General features: G+C 41.5%; 1 protein-coding gene and 2 long non-coding RNA genes across 4 annotated transcripts in view; 2 read left to right on the top strand and 1 right to left on the bottom strand.

Annotated features, from left to right (window-relative positions):
* Nucleotides 1–22,806, top strand: part of LOC136308019 (uncharacterized) — a 172,941-nt gene that overhangs the window by 42,006 nt on the left and 108,129 nt on the right. The window lies entirely within an intron of this gene.
* LOC136307925 (uncharacterized) lies at nt 672–22,199 on the top strand. Its single transcript, XR_010726022.1, has 5 exons — nt 672–915; nt 17,722–17,803; nt 19,163–19,255; nt 19,414–19,467; nt 22,064–22,199. It is a non-coding gene; the product is annotated as an uncharacterized lncRNA (long non-coding RNA).
* The window catches only part of NUP133 (nucleoporin 133), a 61,085-nt gene continuing 42,371 nt past the window's right edge, over nt 4,093–22,806 (bottom strand). The window contains exons 20-27 of one of the 2 annotated variants that reach the window (XR_010726020.1): nt 22,417–22,575; nt 22,045–22,180; nt 18,026–18,144; nt 15,881–15,961; nt 13,412–13,476; nt 11,493–11,581; nt 7,412–7,691; nt 4,093–7,073 (exon numbers count right to left, since the gene is read on the bottom strand). Coding sequence is in view for 1 of the 2 variants with exons in the window: in XM_066234926.1 (XP_066091023.1) it covers nt 7,555–7,691; nt 11,493–11,581; nt 13,412–13,476; nt 15,881–15,961; nt 18,026–18,144; nt 22,045–22,180; nt 22,417–22,575 (786 nt within the window). In the remaining variant the exon portion in view is untranslated. Of the gene's footprint in view, nt 7,692–11,492; nt 11,582–13,411; nt 13,477–15,880; nt 15,962–18,025; nt 18,145–22,044; nt 22,181–22,416; nt 22,576–22,806 lie in introns of both variants that reach the window. The other variant, XM_066234926.1, reaches the window with a different exon arrangement.

Below are 22,806 nucleotides of genomic sequence, written 5' to 3'. Positions count from 1 at the left end.
TATTTGGGTGTTGGGCACTAGAGACCTCTCTCCCGGCCGGTTCGCGGCCTGGGCCCCCGCCCGGGTCCCCTACACTGACCAAAGAAGGAGCGGCCTGGCTCGGGCCCAGGTAGCGCGGGCAGGGCCGTATATGGAGTGTCTCCCCGGCCGGTCAACCCCTCTCGACCCAGCCCATTTGCCCGCTGGAGGGGATAGGGTGGAGCCAGGATCACCGTTTGCGCCTGAGGCTGCGCCTGCGCGCCTGTTCTCCCGGGGCTGCACCTGTCCCGAAAGCCTCCTCTCCCCAGTCCACTCTGCGCGCACTGGACGTTCTAGACTGTGACTTCCACATTTCACCCCTACTGCAGGTTCTTTTCTCAAACCCCAACCCCTCACGTGGGTCTACAGGGAGGAGGAACCGTGTCCAAGCGGGGGGCCTGAGAGAAAGGGACACCCAGCCTTCCAAGCAAGGAAGGAAGGCGACCCTTGCCCCTAGAGAACTTCATTACTCCCATCTTCACCATGAGCTCCTCGAATCCAGAAGGCTGATCCAACTCGGTCCCCACCCCCACCGCTGGGAGGGGGCCCCCAGCGGTGGGAGGGTGTGCAGCTGTCCCGGGGCAGACAACTGGCAGTGGGCAGCGAGGGCGAGGAGGAGGCGTGGGGTTCCCGGGCACAGGCCCAGGGAGTGGCTCTGGCAGCTCCAGGCATAAAGCCAGGGTACTTGGAGCTGTCCGCCTGGGTGACAGGGTGATGCGCAGCGGCGCTCAGGGGTTGGTGAAAAATGTGAATTTTATGAGACGTTCTCTTCCTCGCATACTGAGAGGCCCCAGGTTGTGGTGAGCCAAGCTGAGCGCCCCAACCCCACACCTTGATGGGCTCATTAAGAGTGTCCTGCTGGGACTGAAACGGGAGGGTCACAGCGCAGGACCCGAGGTGAGTGCTCTTATTCGAGGAAGCCCTGCTCGTCCTTCCTCTCAATAAAGAGGGCAAGAACATTGCACTGTACGACAGGCAGCAGTTTTTCCTTCTGCAAAAGTTGAACAAACTCATTTTTATATTTAGAGGATGATGCTCGCCAAGGCCAGGCCACTTCCCAGTAGCAAGTCACCGTCTACCAGGGCTGGCTGAGCACTTCTATTTATACCCCTGCTATATGGCCTATGCCTTTTAAATTTTTTAGGGTTTGGATCTACTTGTAAGGAGGTGGAGTGGGGGGGGGGGGGTCACAGGTTATCCAGTCGGTGCTCCAGGATGAGAACAGTTTTAACCTTGCTGTGCAAGGCACAAGGAGAAACAATTTTCTGTGATGAACTCAGGGACATGCTTTAAAGGAGTACATCAGCAATGAGGAGCGAGCCAGAATGGAACCATTGATTTTTCTGATGTGCTTAAGTGTTACCAAAATAGGTGCAATTGCCATTTGATAGTGGAACTCAGCAACTGGGACAGGTGCAGGCTCTCCTGGGGAACCTAAAAGCACATGTAACCCTCCTCTGTAGCCCCATCAGAAGCACTTCCTAAAAATGATCAAAGTCAAAGAATAAGGAGGTAGTACAGGGCCTATTAGTGAGTATAGAGGGTCATCCACCCTCTATTAAAAGCTATCAGGGTTTCATGTTTAGCCTTTTCAGTTATTTCAGAGAACAAATGAATAATTGACAGAAGTACATTTCATTTTTAATACCTGTAGTAAAAGGGGTGTGTGTGTGTGTGGGGGGTGGAGAATAGCTTCAATTTTGGTCTTAAATGTGGGAATAAGTGTGCTATAATTCACTAAATACCTAATAATTTGTTGACATTTTAAAGAATGGTTTTAATATTTTCCAAAACTCAGCGCAACTCTTCTCTCTTCTAGAGCAAGCTTTTCTAAGCCCAGAGTCTATTATAAATTCCAACACACATGGAAAGCTGTGAATAAAAACCACTCACAGCTAAGAGAGGTCTGCCAGTGCAGCGAACCCTGGGAAGATGGGTCCTGAGAACACAGGTCCAGACATCTGCTCTCTGTCCATAATGCGGGCCGGCTTAAATAGTCTCTGACAGGTCACTATGGGCAGCTCAGTCCTATTCTGGTCTTGTCGACTTCTCATTGGCTTAGGTTAGGGAACAGACCTAATGACCAGAGGGAAAAGCCAACTCCATACATGTACGCCTCTGGGGAGCACACCAGGGCTGTTCTCTTGTCTAAGCGGGGACTGCCTGCATATCCTTTTGAGAACTCACACTAAGGTCAGCCTGGAGGGTTTGCCTGACAGCTCCTGCTCCGAAGGGTGAGGCCTCAGCTCCCGATAACTCTGACAAGGCCCTTTTGCTCCAAGTCAGTCAGTGTACCCACATCCCCTTCTCTCCAGTCTTGGCCCTCATATATCTGTATATCCCGATCTTGCTTAGCCTAAGCCTTTTATCATGTTGCCTATCAACTTAAACATGCATTTGTAAAACATGCTATATGCTTTCATTAAACTTATTAACTATCCTGTAGTAAATAAGATAGGTGCTATTATTTTAAAAATAAGAACACCGGTCTTAGCCAGTTGGTTCAGTGGTAGAGTGTCGGCTCAGTGAGTGGATGTTCCGGGTTTGATTCTAAGTCAGGGCACACAGAAGTAACCATCTGCTTCTCCTCCCCTCCTTCTTCTCCCCCCCACATCCAGCAGCCATGGCTCTATTGGTTTGAGCAAGTTGGCCACCCAAGCACTGAGGATGGCTCAGCAGTCTCTGCCTCAGGTGCTAAAAAGAGCTGTTGCCAAGCATTGGAGAAACGCCCCAGATGGGCACAGCATTGGACCTATAGGTGGCATGCCAGGTGGATCCCAGTTGGGGTGATTGTGGGAGTCTGTCTCTGCCACCTCTCCTCTTAATAAATAATAAAATAAAATAAAAATAAGAGCACCAAGGCTCAGTGAGGTAGACAACATGCCCCAGATCCGCAGCAGTGAGGATGGTTGCTCCCTCTCACGAGAGGTCAGGGAAAGGCGAGGACTGCTTTCTGTCTTCCTTTATCTTTCCGCAAACTTAGTACAGTTCTGGAAACATGAGACCCTCTAGGCATCTTTTCCAATTAAGGGGCCAAGGGCATCCTGAAATGAAGTCATAGCCTTCTCTGCAACTGAGAGGTTAGCAAAACACATTAAAAATGGTTGTCTGGCCTGACCAGGTAGTGGCACAGGGGATAGAGCATTGAGCTGGGACACAGAGGACCCAGGTTCGAAACCATGAGGTTGTCAGCTTGAGCGTGGGATCATAGATATGACCCCATGGTCGCTGGCTTGAAGCCCAAGGTTGCTGGTTTGAGTAAGGAGTAACTTAATCTGCTATAGGCCCCCCCCCCTCGGGTCAGGGCACATATGAGAAAGCAATCAATGAACAACTAAGGTGCTGCAATGAAGAATTGATACTTCTCATCTCTCCCTTCCTGTCTGTCCCTCTCTGTCACATTAAAAAAAGATTACATCTGTTCATTAAACACACGTTACAAACAATAGGAAGAGTTCATCTAATTTTTTTTTAAAGACTTTATTCATTTTAGAGAGGAGAGAAGGAGGAGAGTGAGAGAGGGAGAGAGAGAGAAGAGGGGAGGAGCAGGAAGCATCAACTCCCATATGTGCCTTGATCAGGTAATCCCAGTTTTGAACCGGTGACCTCAGCATTCCAGGTCGACGCTTTATCCACTGCGCCACCACAGATTAGGCAAGTTCATCTAATTTTAAATGTATTTAGAGTGCACCAAGATTTTTGTACAGACTTATTACAGCATTTTTATTTAAAATAGAAAAACGCAACAAAACCCAAATGAAACCAAAACCATTAACCCGTGTTTTAAGATTATTATAAAGAGAGAACTGTTCAATACTGATACTACCAAGTGGCAGAATCATGCAGTCAGTAAAAATTGTATTTTGAAGAATATTGAAGACAAGCCTTCTCAAGGGGGGAAGAACTGGCTCTTGGAGGGGTGAAAAAAAAAATCTTAGCTATTACAGTGACTTGTAGCCTTCAAAGGACATGTACATAACTAGATATACAGTATATCCATGATATTAAACTTTCATGGGGGTAGAGGAACAGAGTGATTAGGAAAACACTACATACAAAGACTCTTTATGAATGAAAAAAAAAGTTGAGAAAAAGCAGGTCCTCAAATAATGTTTCTTTCATCGAACAGGTCACTGTAACAATGAGATGCCTAGGAACTTAACTGGACTTAAATCAATCAGCTTGTGGTCAAGCTGGTTCATTATATGTTTTGCTGCAGTTCCCAGAACCCACCAACAGTGAGGACTTACTGCACTTAGGTGAAGGACACACAGAAATGCTTCCAATATCTCACATAAAAAGAAGTTGGTCACAGAATATAACAGGATGCACTCACTGTCCAGAACATTCTAAGATATATTTCAAAATGGCAACTGAAGTTATTTCTGGCTGGTTAAATTTATTTTCTTCCATATACTTAAAAAAATAGGTTTGACATTTTCTTTTTTTTTGTGTGTGTGTGACAAAGACAGAGAGAGGGACAGATAGGGACAGACAGACAGGAAGGAGAGATGAGAAATATCAATTCTTCATTGCAGCACCTTAGTTGTTCATAGACTTTCTCATATGTGCCTTGACCAGGGGGCTACAGCAGATGGAGTGACCCCTTGCTCAAGCCAGCAACCTTGGGCTCAAGCCAGTGACCATGGGGTCATGTCTATAATCCCAGTCAAGCCAGCAACCCCGTGCTCAAGCTGGCGACCTCGGGGTTTCGAACCTGGTTCCTCCGTGTCCCAGTCTGTGCCACAGCATGGTCAGGCTAGGTTTAACATTTTCTAAGTTTTTGTTGTTGTTGTTAGAATTACACAAGATTGTTTTTTTAAAATGTACTTCAGTATTTAATGAGCAGATTACATCAGAATAGGTAAAGTCATTTTCCCTTCAATCAATTCCCAGTAAAATGTCCAGAAATAAGTAGGTAGGGCTAAATTATTTAAATACATATATTTGCAGTTATCAGCCTCAGAAGACGCAAGTGTGTCGGATGAGAACAGAGCAAGTCTAAGGTCACTGAGGTGGCTGTCCCTCCATTGTTACCGGAGAAGATGAAATGCCTCAAAGAGCCAGAGCCACCCACTGATGCCTGCCTGGCCCCAGGACACTGCCGGGGGAGGCTTCAGGCAAACTATGATCCAGACCCCAAAGTAAAAAAGGAAACACAACCCAGTTTTTAAAAGCTTTCTTAAAAAACGGATTTGTGGGTATCCGTGGCCTTGCACCCACAAAGGATTTCTGCACGTCCCTTAGAATGTATCTCAAGTTCTGCCTTCATCCTTGACAGCCACAAGTTCACAGAGCCTGTGATCAAATCCACAGCCTTCCCCTGACTTTGTCCCAGCCACTGTGTCCCTCAGAACAGTATTCAAGGACAGGAAAAGGTCCTTTTTCAAGTCAGTGAAGTTTCTCAGACCTTAAAAAGCACACTCACCTTTGCAGCACTTTTATAATTTGTCATCAGTTACTTAATTTACATAAACATCAGTAATCCTTTGAGAAAGGCTTATCCTATGGGACCAATTTTAAAACTTTAGAAGAAAAAAATATTCAAAACCTTAGGCCTAATTTCACCATTACTGTTACTTCTTACCTGTCATCGGACAAGTCCCTCTTCCTAACTTCACTATCCTCCTAACCTGGACACTGATACTGCCCAAAACACAAGTCACAAACAGAAAAAGAGGTGGCTGTTAATATCCTTCCTTTGATTAATATAAATGGCCCCCTTCACCCATCTTGTGAACACATTCAAAGGCTGGATTTGGAGCCTAGGGGTGGGGTGCAGGGTACACACGACAGTTATGCTGTGGAACCAGGAACTGGAGTCTCTTACACCCTGTCTACCTTCTGACCTTTTCAGCTGCGTGTAGCAAGCTGTTTAGTGACCCTTCAACTGGACTAAAGAGTGACTATGCCAGCAGCTCCCTGTTTAATCTCTGATCTTTCTTTAAAACTGGATAAAAACTGAGTCAAGACAAGGAAGCTTTAAGAACCACTGCTTTTCAGTTAAACCAGTTGCCATATTAAGAAAATTTATAATGGTTTCTAGCCATTATACATGCTTTATAATAGTTATACAGACTGAGATAAAACTGTAATTCAGTGTAAATCATCCTAAAAATACACAAAGCTGATTGAATCCTTAGACTAAAAGATTTTAACTAATATCAACACTAAAAAGAAAGCCACACAAATGTTTTGGGTTTCTTTTGTATTTTTCTGAAGTTGGAAACGGAGGCAGTCAGACAGACTCCCGCATGCGCCTGACCGGGATCCACCGGCATGCCCACCAGGGGGCGATGCTCTGCCCATCTGGGCACTGCTCTGTTGCAACCAGAGCCATTCTAGCGCCTGAGGCAGAGGTCACAAAGCCATCATCAGCGCCTGGGCCAACTCTGCTCCAATGGAGCCTTGGCTGCGGGAGGGGAAGAGAGAGACAGAGAGGAAGGAGAGGGGGAGGGGTGGAGAAGCAGATGGGCGCCTCTTCTGTGTGCCCTGGCCGGGAATCGAACCTGGAACTCCTGCACGCCAGGCTGACGCTCTACCGCTGAGCCAACTGGCCAGGGCACAAATGTTTTATTTACTAAAATACTTCCGTTTAATACTTTATTTACATAGAAGTTTTAAAGTTTTCCCAATGAATTAGTTACCAAAGTCACATGCATTAGACCCACTCTGTTTTGCCATTTAGTCCTATAATTCTTTGTTTATAAGTGAAATTTCACATTTATCTTACTAGATATTTCCAACCTGCCCTCACCAAACAGAGAACATAACCCCAGCTTTCCTTCAGTGCATCATGTCCCAAGTCACAGCAATTTCAGAGACAATCTAGTGCAATCCTGTGGTTTTTAGTTAGAAATGGAAGCACAGAAGTAATATAAGGATCCAAGTAGTCAGAACCAGGACAGAACACTGGAAACTGGTTGCAGTGAGATGAACAAGAACAGGTCTTGAGCATGGAAACAACACCTAACAAATTTCAGGTGGAGAAAAGGTGAGAAAAATATAATGTACCTATAAAACAAAACTGTAGCCATATAGTTGTTTATCAGTAGCTTCCAAATAAAGCAGGGGTCCCCAAACTACAGCCCATGGGCTGCATGCGGCCCCCTGAGGCCATTTATCCGGCCCCCGCTGCACTTCCTGAAGGGGCACCTCTTTCATTGGTGGTCGGTGAGAGGAGCATAGTTCCCATTGAAATACTGGTCAGTTTGTTGATTTAAATTTACTTGTTCTTTATTTTAAATATTGTATTTGTTCCCGTTTTGTTTTTTTACTTTAAAATAAGATATGTGCAGTGTGCATAGAGATTTGTTCATAGTTTTTTTTATAGTACGGCCCTCCAACAGTCTGAGGGACAGTGAACTGGCCCCCGTGTAAAAAGTTTGGGGACCCCTGAAATAAAGTATATACGTATAATAAAAAACCTCAGCAAAACATATTATAAAACTGTACAAACTGCTAGATGTTCAAGGCCTAACATTTTTTTTAACTTTGTAACAGATTTTCAGCAACAATAACCATTTTTAGAAAAAGTTACACTTGTCCCTGGACATAATATTCATAATTTGCCTTCAAAACAAACTCAAAGTAAGGATTGGACTTCAAGCTTCCGAGCTGCTCTGCTTGTAGCAGGTCCTTCACCTCCGGTAGGTAGTCACTGAGCTGAATGCCTACAGACACAAACACAGAAAGTCAGTGTTTACTTTCATAAAACTTGAATTAGGATGATTGATGATGAAAACACCTGTGCTTCTATTTAAACTGTAATGTCACTCTGCTATTGGGAAATACTCTTTGAAATTCCTTCCATCTGTCAAACGTATTTGCAAGTCTAACCACATGACATTCTTAGAAGAGGCTTGAGTGTTTTTCCCCTTGGTGGCTAAAATAACCAATCTATTTCAAGTCTTTAATAAGACCTGGAATCTTTTCATTTTTCTCTATAGCTGTAAGCATTCCTCCAATGGGGAAGTTGTGTGTTGTTGTTTTTTTTTAAATTAATAATCACTTGAAAACAAGTATTTCAAACAATGATATATTCTCCTATTTGGGAAGTAATTTAGTTGAAATCCTTTCATGAAAGCTAGCTACAGTATCTCCAAATGTATTAGAGATGTACTAAAGTTTAAATCTAAAATTATGTAGTGGAAGAATAATTTCTTTATCAGTCCTCTGGAGGAGAGCTGGGAAGCCAATGAGCACTGATTAAACAGACTGCTTAAACTGAGATCTGGGGATATAAAAATGAGACTCATGGACATAGATAAAAGTGAAGTGGTTACCAGGGGGAAAGGAGTAAAGAGGGACAAATACATAGTGATGAAAAATAATCTGACTTTGGGTGATGGGCACACAACACAATAAACAGTTCACCTGAAACCCATGTACTCTTATTGATCAATGTCACCCTGTTAAATTAAATTTTATAAATAATTTTTTTAATTGGGAGGTCTGGTTAGTTATAAAAGAGTGTGTATAATTTTTCTCATTTGATAAAGAAAACCGGAAGAAAAATTTTAAATAAAATGCTTTTTATAATTTGTTACATTACCATAAAGTTCTCACAATCCTATTTTTAATGCCCTCAAAGAGCTTAGCATCATTTTTTTTGTACTTGGTATACAATAAAAATCTGGATTAATAAATATTATTAGGCTAAATCCAAATTATATTCATTTATTACCATTAACACTTTTAATAAAGCCAAATTCTCTATAATGTTACACTTGTAAAAATATCACATTAATTTCTATAAGATCAATTCTCTAAAAAAGTTAACATCTTATTTGATTTGTTTCTACAATATAGGCCTTCTGGGTAGACCTAACACCTGATGGGTCATTTCTTTTCTTTAGAGCAGGGGACGAAAGCTGAATGAATACAGAGGTCTGGCAGGGAGGGCACAAGGTGGCGGTCTGGGTCTGTTACACTTTAAGCGGTAGCCCCATCCAGAAGGGGCAGCTCATCGGCTCCAGCTGACTGCTGGCCAGGCTGCTGTAGGCAAATCTTCTGATTTTTAAAAGGAGTCAGAACACAAGACTTTTGTACAACCTCATCTCAACTATTAAATGCTGGTGACTACAGCTAGTGCTCAACTTACGACCACGATTGGTTCCGACAGAGCAGTCGTAACACGATTTGGTTGTAAGTTGAGTAGGCTATATGTACAGTACTGTGAAATGATGTTATAAAAATATTTTTAAAATATTTTATTTATTGATTTTTTAGAGAGAGAGGAGTGAGAAAGAGAGCCAGAGAGAGAGAGAAGGGGGAGGAGCAGGAAGCATCAACTCCCATATGTGCCTTGATCAGGCAAGCCCAAGGTTTCGAACCGGCGACCTCAGTGTTCCAGGTCGACGCTTTATCCCACTGCGCCACCACAGGTCAGGCATAAAAATCTTTAAGTCATATTTTATCATAATTTTCTTTCACTATTGTTATATATCATAAATTTTGTTTCTTATTTTTATATTTGTCAGGTTTAAGTAAAACACTGCATTACCAGTACAACTGGTTTAATATTTGCAAAGATAATTTCCTTTTGGTAGACATCTTGGGAGGGGTTTGATGACAAATATCCAAGACACAAAACACAAATTACTGTACGGAGTCTGGGATAACAGTTGAAATGGTGCACGCGGAGATGGTAGTGCTGGCGGAAGCTGGTCCGCACTATTGTACGCTCAGCCGGGCAACGCTTGCGCTGCCAGACAAGAAGCAGTCGTGGCTAGCGATTATGGTCGTAAAGTCGAATAATTGTAAGTTGCGTAGGTTGTAAGTCAATCAATATTTGTAATTAGTAAAAATTTTGAATTCCATGTCCATTGAAAATATGTGCATTTTGCTGTATGTATAATGTACTTCAATAACAGGTGAAAACAAACCAAAGGGCTCCATGTGGCTAATTAAAAAAGTACATCTGCAGAAGGAATTCATGCGACAGGCTGAAATAGTCTGTGAAATTTAATGTGAGGATATTTATATCTCTCTACCTCCAGAATCTGTCCTTTAAAGACATTTACTATTGTACAGGGAAGTCATGTTATTAAAAAGGTTTCAAAAATAAATGTCCTTGGCTTGTCATAATGAACATATACCTTTTATTTATACACACACACACATTTAATAGTTTCCGCTTGTTTTTGTCCTTTGGTCAAAATTTAGGAACTTTTTGTAAAATTATAACTTCCCATTCCTGATTCCTTCCCATCTATGATTTATAACCTAAGAATAGCAAAAGCTGCAAAGTCACCCTGAATTAGCACTGAATACTTAATTAGCCACAACTCGGTTCTGTGATCTTTCCTGAGAACTTCATGGAAAGCATCGGGGTCTAAGTGCTTCCTAATCACGTATTAGGCTCTGCCGGGGAGCCCCCGCCATACAGAGCCATCACCCACATCCAGCTATTTCTTCAAATTCCAATTATGGAAAAGACAGTCTTAGAGATACATATTTGCTCTTTCTGAATTTTACATTTTCAAGCAAAATATATTTTCTTTTGTTATATCCCTTCCTTCATCATTTCATTTTTAATTTTGATAATGAAAAGGCTTAATTAATGAACCTTTATGTTATTTACTCATCTTTGAAAATGAAAGCCCTCATGGAATCTACTGTTAATGTGGGGTGGTCAAAAATCAATTTTTCATAAATAAAAGTCCAGGTCACTTCTGAGCAAGTTCCAAGTAATCTAGTTACAGAACTGCATTTTCATTTATTTAGTCAGTTACAAATGGAGGCTTAAAATCTGAAAAGTAAGCTAAGAGATCAAGGTAGATAGGCTCTAAGGTAGAAGTTTCTGAAATGCAAACATTGAATTTGTTTTTCCTTACCCTCAAAATATTAGTTGGTGCGTTTAGTTCCACAGCACTTCTCTGAGAGTCCCCCTTCATTTCACTTGGTTAAGCCAATGATTCTAACATGAGGGACTGTAGAATGGAATCTAGTACAGAAAAGCTGGGGCTATGAATCTGCAAAATAATTCTAAATGTTCAAGGAACAAATGTTTATTGAGTGGCTACTACAAAATGTACCAGGCACTGGGTTGGACAGATTTTATGTGGATTAAATAATGTATATTGTTGACATATGTATAGAAAATTTTCAAATGTGTAGAAATGTCAGCAAGATGGATAAAATGCATATCCAATTAGGACTACTGAATTTTCAATAGCTTTTACAGGCCCTGGCCAGGTAGCTTAATTGGTTAGAGCTCTACCCCACCGGCCCTCCTCAATCAGCACCATGTTGTCCATGTCCATGAGTTTCTCTTTTATTTGTCCTTTTTTGCTCAATACTTCCACCCCTCACCTACAAACAAAATAGAGCCCTTCCTTAATTTTAAATAAATCTCTCTAGTTCTGAATGATACTGTTTAATCTTAAACCATCCTGGCACCTGACACTTTGGCAAATCCTCATTGTTCTAACATTTCTGAAACTGAGCAGTAATGTTATAATTCCACTTACCATCTTTTAAAAGTTTCTGTAAGATTTTCACAAATATACTGTCTTTAGATACTTCAATTGGATCATCTTTACCATCTGAACTGGACCAGCTAGAAAAGAAAACAAGGAGGAAATGAAACCATGGACATACCTGAAATGAATGACATCTGCTTGCTCTTGTGGTTTTGTCTTGATAGGGGCACAGGCATGGCAAACCTTGAGTTCAGTGACTTTTTCAAATTATTTAAACAAGGAGTTTTAAATTTGACTATACTTAGAGTCTTTAAGTTAAATACAAGATGCTGCACTGAGGTAGCTATTCACCAAATATAACCATTATGGATTTGATATCAAAACCAAGTAGTGAGGTTTCTTTTCCAAGGAATTTCTACACAGATGTAATAAATCCAGTAAGGGCCCCACACTATGATGTTTCAGGGCATAGGCAATAGTCACACATGTTTTAACATTTTCTGGTCTTTGTAAAAGTAGGTAACCAGCATCTGGTATGCAAGTTTGCTTTATCTAGTTTAGATTATCTGCTACTGAAATCCAAACACACAGAACAATTGCTTTATAGTAATCAATGTATATATTCCACATGTCAAACAAAAAGCCAGAAATTCCAGTCAAATTACAGCATATTTAGTTATGATTAGGAAGGAGAATCAGGCAGAGCTAGATGCTTCAGAGGGTGACCTCCAAGACCAAATTAATAATTTTAACTATTTGGGAGTGATCAGAGGAAGAAATACTTGAGTAAAAATAGTTCTATTCTGATTTCTCCACACCATGAGAAAAAGAAATCCATGAGTAGGAAATGCTTTAGCATCCAAATCATGCTCTCTTTAAAATCCTTTTGCTAGAAACAGCCCATCCCTACAGCTGATTATTCTTAGTCTGTCTCAGCCACCGCAGACAAGAATCCTCTGCAGGAAGGAGATGGATGTCAAAAAGAGGTCTTCACACCTAGAAGGGGGTGCCAATCCCCAACTGTAATCACTTCCTATTAAATCACTTCTTTTTTTTTTTTTTTAAATATATTTATTTATTCATTTTAGAGAGGAGAGGGAGAGACAGAGAGAGAGAAGGGGGGGAGGAGCTGGAAGCATCAACTCCCATATGTGCCTTGACCAGGCAAGCCCAGGGTTTCGAACCGGCGACTTCAGCATTTCCAGGTCGACGCTTTATCCACTGCGCCACCACAGGTCAGGCAAAATCACTTCTTATTAAAAAAAGAAAAAGTAACCTCAAGTCTTGTTTGGCAGAACTGGCCAGACTTCTGTGTGAACTGAGTCTAAATTTTAAAATCAAAAATAGAGTACCAGTTGTCCTAAGTCCTCAAGCCCCTGTAATTACTGAATGAAAAATGTAAGATTAATAATGCCACCACTAAATTTTTAATAATTTATTAGTATATGATGTAATACAATTAGGTTACAAAACTTGTTTTTTTAAATTAGGTGAGAGCAGGAAAGGCAGGGAGACAGACTCCTGCATGCGCCTCAACCTAAGCCCCCTATGGGGCGATGCTCTGCCCATCTGCGGCACTGCTTGGCCATTGAGCTATTGTTAGTGCCTGGGGCAGGGGAGCCATCCTGTGTGTGGGGCACAACTTGCTCGAATCAATTGAGCCATGGCTGTGGGAGGAGAAGGGGAGAGGGGGAGAGGGGAAAAGAGGAAAGAGGAAGAGAAGAAGAGGTGGACAGAGGAAGAGAGAAGGGGAAAGAGGAAGGTGAGGAGAAGCAGATAGTTGTTTTTCCTGTGTTCCCTGACTGGGAATGAACTCGGGATATCTATACTCGGGATATCTATACAGGCTGACATTCTACCACTAAACCAACCGGCCAGGGCCTACAAAATTATTTGATATATGACATAATATTCCTAAAGAGTACTTTACCAAAACCATATCTTAGATTCATGCTATGAGAACATACTTATCTCTTTGAAGAGCTTTGCAAAGGATTTCCAGTTTCAGATTATTTATATTTATATCTTCCTCCTTCAAAACAAAACAAAAAATTCATCAGTAAGTCCTGATTTTAAAAAATACATGCTAAAATTTGAGTTACTTTACCTCATAATTCTGCATAACTACTGGTTCACTTTAATTCATAATTTAAAAAAACTTCCCTTTCTTTAAAACATTAACACTACACAGAAGAGTAAGCCAATTAATAACTTATAAAGTAGTCTGATTATTCTCTGATAATCTGATTTTATGAGAAACCCTGAGAAGGTTAAGATTTTAAACAGCGTAATGTAAAAGCCAAAACTCTTGCTTTTTTCTTTTTTTTTTTTACAGAGACAGCGAGTCAGAGAGAGGGATAGACAGGGACAGACAGACAGGAACGGAGAGATGAGAAGCATCAATCATTAGTTTTTCGTTGCCCGTTGCAACACCTTAGTTGTTCACTGATTGCTTTCTCATATCTGCCTTGACTGCAGGCCTTCAGTAGACCGAGTAACCCCTTGCTCAAGCCAGCGACCTTGGGTTCAAGCTGGTGAGCTTTTGCTCAAACTAGATGAGCCCGCACTCAAGCTGGCGATCTTGGGGTCTCGAACCTGGGTCTTCTGCATCCCAGTCCGACACTCTATCCACTGTGCCACTGCCCAGTCAAGCTGTTTTTTTCTTTTTAAAAATTAAATTTTGGACCCTGGCCGGTTGGCTCAGTGGTAGAGTGTCGGCCTGGCGTGGAGAAGTCCCGGGTTCGATTCCCAGCTAGGGCACACAGGAGAAGCGCCCATCTGCTTCTCCACCCCTCCCCCTCTCCTTCCTCTCTGTCTCTCTCTTCCCCTCCCGCAGCCGAGGCTCCATTGGAGTAAAGACGGCCCCGGGCGCTGGGGATGGCTCCTTGGCCTCTGCCCCAGGCACTAGAGTGGTTCTGGTCGCAACAGAGCCAGGCCCCGGAGGGGCAGAGCGTCGCCCCCTGGTGAGTGTGCCGGGTGGATCCCGGTCGGGCGCATGCGGGAGTCTGTCTGACTGTCTCTCCCCGTTTCTAGCTTCAGAAAAATACAAAAAAAAAAAAAAAAATACAAAAAAAAAAATTTAAATTTTGGCCCTCGCCAGTTGGCTCAGTGGTGGAGCGTCGGACTGGTGTGCAGGAGTCCCGAGTTCGATTCTCGGCCAGGGCACACAGGAGAGGCGCCCATCTGCTTCTCCACCCCTCCCCCTCTCTTTCCTCTGTCTCTCTCTTCCGCTCCCCCAGCCAAGGCTCCATTGGAGCCAAGATGGCCAGGGCGCTGAGAATGGCTCCGTGGCCTCTGCCTCATGCACTGGAATGGCTCTGGTTGCAACAGAGCATCGCCCCCTGGTGGACATGCCGGGTGGATCCCGGTCGGGCGCATGCAGGAGTCTATCTGACTGCCTCCCCGTTTCCAACTTCAGAAAAATACAAAAAAATAAAAATAAATAAATAAAATAAATAAATAATTAAATTTATTAGGGTGCCACTATTTAATAAAATTATACAGGTTTTAACTGTACATTTCTACAATATATGATCTGTGTACTACATTATTTCCACCTGCAGTCAAATCTTCGGTCACCATGTGTTTGGCCCCCTGTACTACTCCCACACCCTTCCCTCTGGTAACTACCATGTGGTTATCTGTGACTATGAGATTGTGTTTGTTCAGTTGCTGCTTTCAGTTTTACATCATACACATGAGTGAAATCATCTGGTTCTTGACTTTACCTGTCTTATTTTGCTAAGCATGACAGTCTCAAGATCCATACATGTTGTTGCGAATGGCTGTTTTAAAAAGCTACCAAACAGCCTGACCAGGCGGTGGCGCAGTGGATAGATCGTCGGACTGGGATGCAGAGGACCCAGGTTCGAGACCCCGAGGTTGCTGGCTTGAGCGCCAGCTCATCTGGTTTGAGCAAAAAGCCCACCAGCTTGAACCCAAGGTCACTGGCTCCAGCAAAGGGTTACTCGGTCTGCTGAAGGCCCACGGTCAAGGCACATATGAGAAAGCAATCAATGAACTAAGGTGTTGCAATGTGCAAAGAAAAACTAATGATTGATGCTTCTCATCTCTCTCCGTTCCTGTCTGTCTGTCCCTGTCTATCCCTCTCTCTGACTCTCTTAAAAAAAAAAAAAAAAAAAAAAAAGCTACCAAACAATTACTTTCAACTGCAAGGCCAATTACTTACCCCACAGAATTTTCATTATAATCCTTTTTTCCAAAGGCTGAGAAACAGCTTCTCTTGGTTGAATACTAACAAGAATAAATTGCTAAAGCAACATAAATTGAGGAACTAATAATGACTTAATAAATGGAAGAGAAAAAACACCTCAGGACTAAAAGGTATTTTTTTTCTGTTGTATGTATTCAGTTCTACAGAAAACCCTACATAGATCTGATTCTTGCCTGTGATTAAAGTGAGTGATTTTACTTACCTCATCAATATATTCCAGTAAGTCCAAAGCTTTCTTAAAATCATATTCATTAGCTCTTTTGTTCTCTTCGCAGATATATAGCTATGGCAAATGAAAGTCAGGTGAGGACTAGTTTAAGTAAAGATAATTGACTAGAGAAATTACAGGAGAAAAGAAGTCATGGTCTTTCAAGTAAGTTATAGGTATTTTTATGGTAAGAACAGGTTTCCAAACTACACTTCATGTGCGTCACAGTAAACTCTTTTAAAACATGCAGATGTTCAATCAGTAATTAATTGGTATATATACTTTTAAAATGTCAGTGAATTTATATTCTTTAGACCAAGGTACCATACATTTTAGCATTCCTAAGCATTTTTAAAGCTGGTTATTATGCCTTGGAATTGTTGCCCTTTCAAATAGTTTTACAAGTTGAGATCTATGATAAAACATGAAGTTGGTCTACAGTTTTACATAAAAGGTAAAACACACAGCAACATGTTACCAACAGTCATCCCTGGTTGGTTAGACCATAGCTGACTATACTCATTTCTGTATTATGCAAATTTCCTGTGATTTTTATAATCAAAAAAAAATACTTGCCTTATTAAAAATAGCAATTTGAATTTTCCTATCTTTTTATAACTGCTTATAACAAATTTCATTTAAAAATATTGTACACAATCCTTTAACAGAAGTACTCAGAAAAAAAGCTATTTACTTGTTTTCATTGTCTTACAACACTTAAAAAACATTACTTAATTTCATTGTTTCTGAACATCCTTTTTTCTCTACAATGGTAACGTCTTTGAACTTGGAATGTGGCATTAAAATTAATGGTGTAGGCCCTGGCCGGTTGGCTCAGTGGTAGAGCATCGGCCTGGCATGCAGGAGTCCCGGGTTCAATTCTCGGCCAGGGCACACAGGAGAGGCGCCCATCTGCTCTCCACCTCTCCCCCTCTCCTTCCTCTCTATCTCTCTCTTCCCCTCCCGCAGCCAAGGCTCCATTGGAGCAAAGTTGGCCCGGGCGCTGAGGATGGCTCTGTGGCCTCTGCCTCAGGCGCTAGAATGGCTCTGGTTGCAGCGGAGCGACACCCCCTGGTGGGCGTGCCAGGTGGATCCCGGTCAGGCGCATGCGGGAGTCTGTCTGACTGCCTCCTCGTTTCCAACTTTAGAAAAATACAAAAAAAAAAAAAAAAAAAAAGTTAATGGTGTAGTGCCCTGACCAGTGGCACAGTGGATACAGCATCAGCCCAGAGCACCAAAGTCTACAATCCTGAGGGTATGGCTTGACCCCTGAGGTCACTGGTTCAAGCCCAGGTCAGGGCACATACGAGAAACAATCAATGGCACAGCTAAGTGGAACAAGGTGATGCTTCTCTCTCTTTCTCAAAAAACAAAACAAAACAAAACAAAAACCAAAAACCAAAAAACAATGATGTTCTATCAGTGTAAAAATTGGCACGACTTTTCTTACTGATACATAAAATAATGGTAAGTCATACAAGCAACAACATATTAGATTTTAAAATTAAATATGCTATATCAGAGGCTGTTATCAGCTCAATTATAAGAAACTCATTACTAATAGAGAAAATATTGATGTTATTGAATTGTTTCTTTTTAATATAATTAGATCAAATTCAAAGTAATCTTATGGTATCATTCTTGCATTTGAAATGCTTTCTTGAAAGGAAAAGAAGCAGAGTTGAAGCTACAAGTGATATGGTAACAAAACTATCTTCCCTAGACTGCAGCCCACACCCTAGTGATGCCCTTAGGAATGGGTATGCTTCAGAGGGAAAGGGTGGGGATGCTAGTCACACTATTAAATCCTGGCCCTTAAATCATTCTTCTTACAGAGAAGACGGAAATGCATCTCATGGTACACATCTGTCTTACACTGGAAAAGCAAGAGACCTGTCATTTCTCCTGGTTGCCTGGGTAAGCATCTTTAGGAGCAGATGGAGATCCACGAGGGCAGAGGCTGGTCCACTCACTGCTTTCCGCTAGCTGGCGTCCTGCTCCCAACTTATGCCAGGGGACAGTTGTTAGGAAACAGGACATGGAGGGATGACTATTCTTAAAAACTATACTACATGGCCCAAGAAACCTTGTGGTTGTTCTGAGAGCAAAAAAGGGGGCAAGTATGTGAGAAGCACGTACGCTGATGAGCTGCGGTGCGGTCAGCACAGGCATGGCGCTGAGACTCAGCTGCTTCTCCGCCAGCAGCTGCTCGGGCAAGGTCTCCTGGTACAGGAGGAAGCGCTCCTGCTCAGCCATTTCTAGAATGCAAAATGAGAGGGGGTGCAGAGGGGAGTCAATGTTTGCTTTTGTTCTGTCATAAAACAGATCTGACTTTAAAAGAAAAAGGAATTATCTCTAAAGATAATATCATCACTAATCAATGATCTTAGAGTGTTTTCATTCTGCATATTCTTGAGTCCTGATTCTGTTAAAACATATTCATCGTTTGATCCAAGTCATGTGAATTATCACAGCAACCAGACCTAGTTACACAGGGAGAGAAGAGGTAAAGAAACGCACCCTGCTGCTTAAAGAAGTGGTAGAAGAGATGGCTATTTTGTGAGGCACAGTCCCCTAAATCCGGGCTCTCCCAGACCCATTTTATGGTAACTCACTAAAGTGCTCCTGCCAGAGTTTCCAGTCTAATTTCATTCACTAAGGGGATGACCTATTTAAAAGCCACCATGAGTATATTCTAGACAAAATAAAGCCTCTTAACTAACGGTTATCTCCAGAGGATGAGGTGAAAGGGGTTATTCCTTGCCATAAACTATCCAGGCTGCAGCCCCATAACCTGGCTCTGCCCATGAAAATGTGCTGGATTGTAGAGAAAAAGGGTTGAGAACTGCTATGTAATCTCAAAAACAAGTAGCCACAGCAAAATAAAGTGACCAAAGCACATACATGCTCATTGAACACTGGTATTATTCAACAAGATCCCAATTTTATAAAAAATTAAAACATTTTTGTGTAATTTTCATACCTATAAAAACAGACTGGGAAAATACACAAAACAGTAACAGAAGATTTACAAATTTCTATAAGGAATTATTTATAAAACCAGAAAGAAAGTTATTTTCTTTGCTTGGACACATTGTGATAAGAGTCTGTAGGAAATTACTTAAACACAATGGATATTTCCATTGTGTTGAGAGAGCAAAAGGTAAAATTGTCATTAAATGCAAAAATGATGACCAGAGCACCCATGATATTGAGGGTGGGGGGGAATGAGAAATATCATAATAAAGACCCATGTTAAAATATTTTGCTTAATAGCAATCTACTTCTGGTGTCCGGCTAATAAATGGCTCTCCTTCCAGACTGTCAGCCAGCCCTGCAGACTACACATAACCTTCTCTAGGACAACAGGTACTGCTTGTGCTTAAAATAAAAGACTCAAGAAAGATTCTCCCAAACAGTGAAAAATAACTTTAATAATAAAAGTTAAGTGCCATGATTTCCTAAGACATTTTTTTCAAGGAACACACACAATATCTCTGATCCTTACAAGTACCCACTTTTTACAGATGAGGAAATGGAAGCTCAGGAGGTTGAATCAGCTACCCAAGGTCTCAAAGTTGGTAAGTTGGAGAAAATATGAGACCAGATCTAATTTCTGTCCAGATTCTTCCACTACACCCCCGCCCCAGAGGAAAGAAATGACAGCAGCATAATTTGAATCCAGACACCTGGGGCTGGATTCTGTGGCTAAGCCTCGCCACCAGATCGTCCCTGTCCACATGGCTGAGATTCTTCCCACCAATTTTATTTTGAAAAACTTCAAACCTACATAAAAATTTCAAGACTATGATGTGTGCTGTATAGGTCACCTGCTGTTAGCCTTTGCTGCCCTTGCTCTGCTTCCCCCCCTAAATCCTAGGAAAGCTGCTGACATCATGACAGGTCATTTCTTCTTCTTTTTTTTTTTTTTTAACGTAATTATTATTTACTCATTTTAAAGAGGAGAGACAGACAGAGAGAAGGGGGGGAGGAGCAGGAAGCATCAACTCCCACATGTGCCTTGATCATGGAAGCCCATGGCTTTGAACTGACGACCTCAGTGTTTCTGGTGGATGCTTTATCCACTGTGCTACCAAGGTCAGGCCAGACAGGTCACTTCTAAATGCTAGCATCCATCTCCTAAGAACAAGGGCAATCAACCACAATACTACCAGGTCTAAAGAATTTATTATCGCCTGACCGGGTGGTGGCGCAGTAGATAGAGTGTCGGACTGGGATGCAGAGGACCCAGGTTCAAGACCCTGACGTCGCCAGCTTGAGTGCGGGCTCATCTGGTTTGAGCAAAGCTTACCAACTTGCCCAAGGTCACTGGCTCGAGCAAGGGGTCACTCGGTCTGCTGTAGCCCCCTGGTCAAGGCACATATGAGAAAGCAATCAATGAACAACTAAGGCAGCGGTTCTCAACCTGTGGGTCGAGACGCCGGCGAGGGTCAAACGACCAAAACACAGGGGTCGCCTAAAGCCATCGGAAAATACATATTTACTATACAATACATTTTTAAATAAAATATGTATTTCCGATGGCTTTAGGCAACCCGTGTTTTGGTCGTTCGACCCCCGCCGGGGTCGCAACCCACAGGTTGAGAACCACTGAACTAAGGTCTCACAACGAAAAACTGATAATTGATGCTTCTCATCTCTCTCCGTTCCTGTCTGTCTGTCCTTGTCTATCCCTCTCTCTGACTCTCTCTCTGTATCTGAAAAAAAAAAAAGAATTTATTATCAATATAGCAATACTGCCTAATAGTAAATATGTTCAAATTTCCCCAGTTGACTCCATAATGTTTGTTGCAGTTGTTTTGGTTATTTAGGGGATGATTCAGGAGCCAATCAAGACTCTCACACTGTATTTGGTTATCATGGCTCTTAGCCTTCTTAATTTAAGACAGCTTCCTTTTCCTCTGTCTTTCATGTTGCCAACTGGCCTGACTATATTGTTAAATGCCCCCACAATCAAGATATATCTAATTGTTCCTTTGAGATCATATTCAGGTTGAACATTTTGAGCAAGAATACACACAGATGGAGATATGCCAAATTACATCACTCCAGGAAGTATGTAATGTGAGTTTGTCTCACCGTGGGTGATGACATTTGTCAGATCTGTGCAATGAAACTCTAAAAATATGAGACTATCTTCTCCCCCTTAACACCTAAACTCAATGGTTCTAGTGTCCTTTAATGACCCATTATACACCATGGTCACAAAATGGTGGCTTCCCAAGTCAATCATTCTTTCTGCATTCATTAGCTGGTGTTCTTTTTTGGTAAAGAAACGTTTCACTGATCCCCCTCCCCTTTTGGGTATCATTATGGATTTATGGATTTTTCTTTTTCAAACTAAAGTAAAATCCTTTCCAGTCATTCTTTTGGTGTTCAAATTATTCCCAAATTTGGCTAGTCTGGTGGGACCTATTGTGTTGTTTGATATCTCTATACTGTATTAACCCTGCTTCTGGCCCAACAAGAATTCCCAAGATCATTTCTTCAATAAGGCCTCATTTCCTTTTATTGAGAAATGGTAGTTAGAAACCAAAATGTGAGAGTACGTATAAGACTCCTGGGGTGTCATGGCTTTTTTAGGGCTCTTCAGTGGACAGAGCCAATCATTTTTAAATAATCATGATTCCATCTTATATCTCCAATTCAAATGCAAGAATACAGATTTTGTCTATATTTCTCTTCTCCTTGGTTCTCAAATATAGCAATATATTTGATTCTTTTTTCAATCTACCATATACACAAAATAGATTTATAGTTACGACATAAAAAAGTTCTGAACTTGAAAACAAGAACTTCAGAACCTCTACTTACAACAGACCCCAGAGTGAAGGTCAAGATTTCTTTGCAGTTCTTCTCAGAATAAGAGTCACTAAGGGTGTCATCAGAGTACTTGGTTCAAATCATTTGAATCTATTCTTTAGAAATTCTTATTTAAAACACAAATTACTTTTCTCTAAAAAGAGAATCCCAGGCATATAACTTAATAATTATGTAACAACAATGAATAAGAAGCTTTCCTCAAAGTAAAGATGGGTCCTGTTTCTAATGAATCCCATTAAGTGATATAGAACTTATTAAAGGAGTTCACCAAGAGCATGACTGATTTGTCTGTCACTTTGTACAAATTCTTTTACCTTCAATTTTTTCTTGCAGTATATCTTCAGAAAAATCAGAAGCTAATGCAGCCAATTTACTCAAGCCAAGAAGGGTTTTCTTCTTTGCAAAGTAGCGAGTTTCTGTATTTGCCAAACCCAGAAGTGTTGCATGAGCCTACAAAAAACAAAACGTGAAAACTGTGATAAGATCTGGTGATTTAAGTGGAAATAAACATTAAGTACAACTCAAACTTTTCTCTCATCCATCAATGAAAGAGCAAGTAATTATTAGCACACCAGAAAACTGCTGAGTACCATACGTATGGAAAAGTAATTTCACAATAAATTATCAACCACTCACACTAATTACTGGGAAAAGAGACAGGTATCTGCGCCACCTAACTGAATTACCTTGTCTAAGTCCTGGCTGTTGATTTCATGCAACCAGCTGAGGTGTTCATGAGCTTGCAGAAAATCCCCCAACTGTCCGTGCTGCGCAGTGGGCTGAGACAGCAGTTTGCCTCTCTTTCCTTTCTCCAGGTACCAACGGAACAGAAAGTCTGAAAAATTCTGTAACACAGCCAAGAAACCAATACTATGTAGTAATAGTTATTAAAAATAATTTCTGATAATAAAATATTAAGTTTCTTCTTAAGGTCTCAGACTCCAGCATAGAGATCTTGTTTTGAATGCTAATTTTCTATATTGCAGGGTCCTCAACAATGAACTAATTGAATCACCTCATTTGACAAATGAGGACATTCAGATTCAGGAAGATTTTCTTGCTCAAAATCACACAGA

This window comes from Saccopteryx bilineata, chromosome 1 (assembly GCF_036850765.1).
Source record: "Saccopteryx bilineata isolate mSacBil1 chromosome 1, mSacBil1_pri_phased_curated, whole genome shotgun sequence".
NCBI lineage: Eukaryota > Metazoa > Chordata > Mammalia > Chiroptera > Emballonuridae > Saccopteryx > Saccopteryx bilineata.
This window is presented reverse-complemented; position numbering and strand designations above follow the sequence as displayed.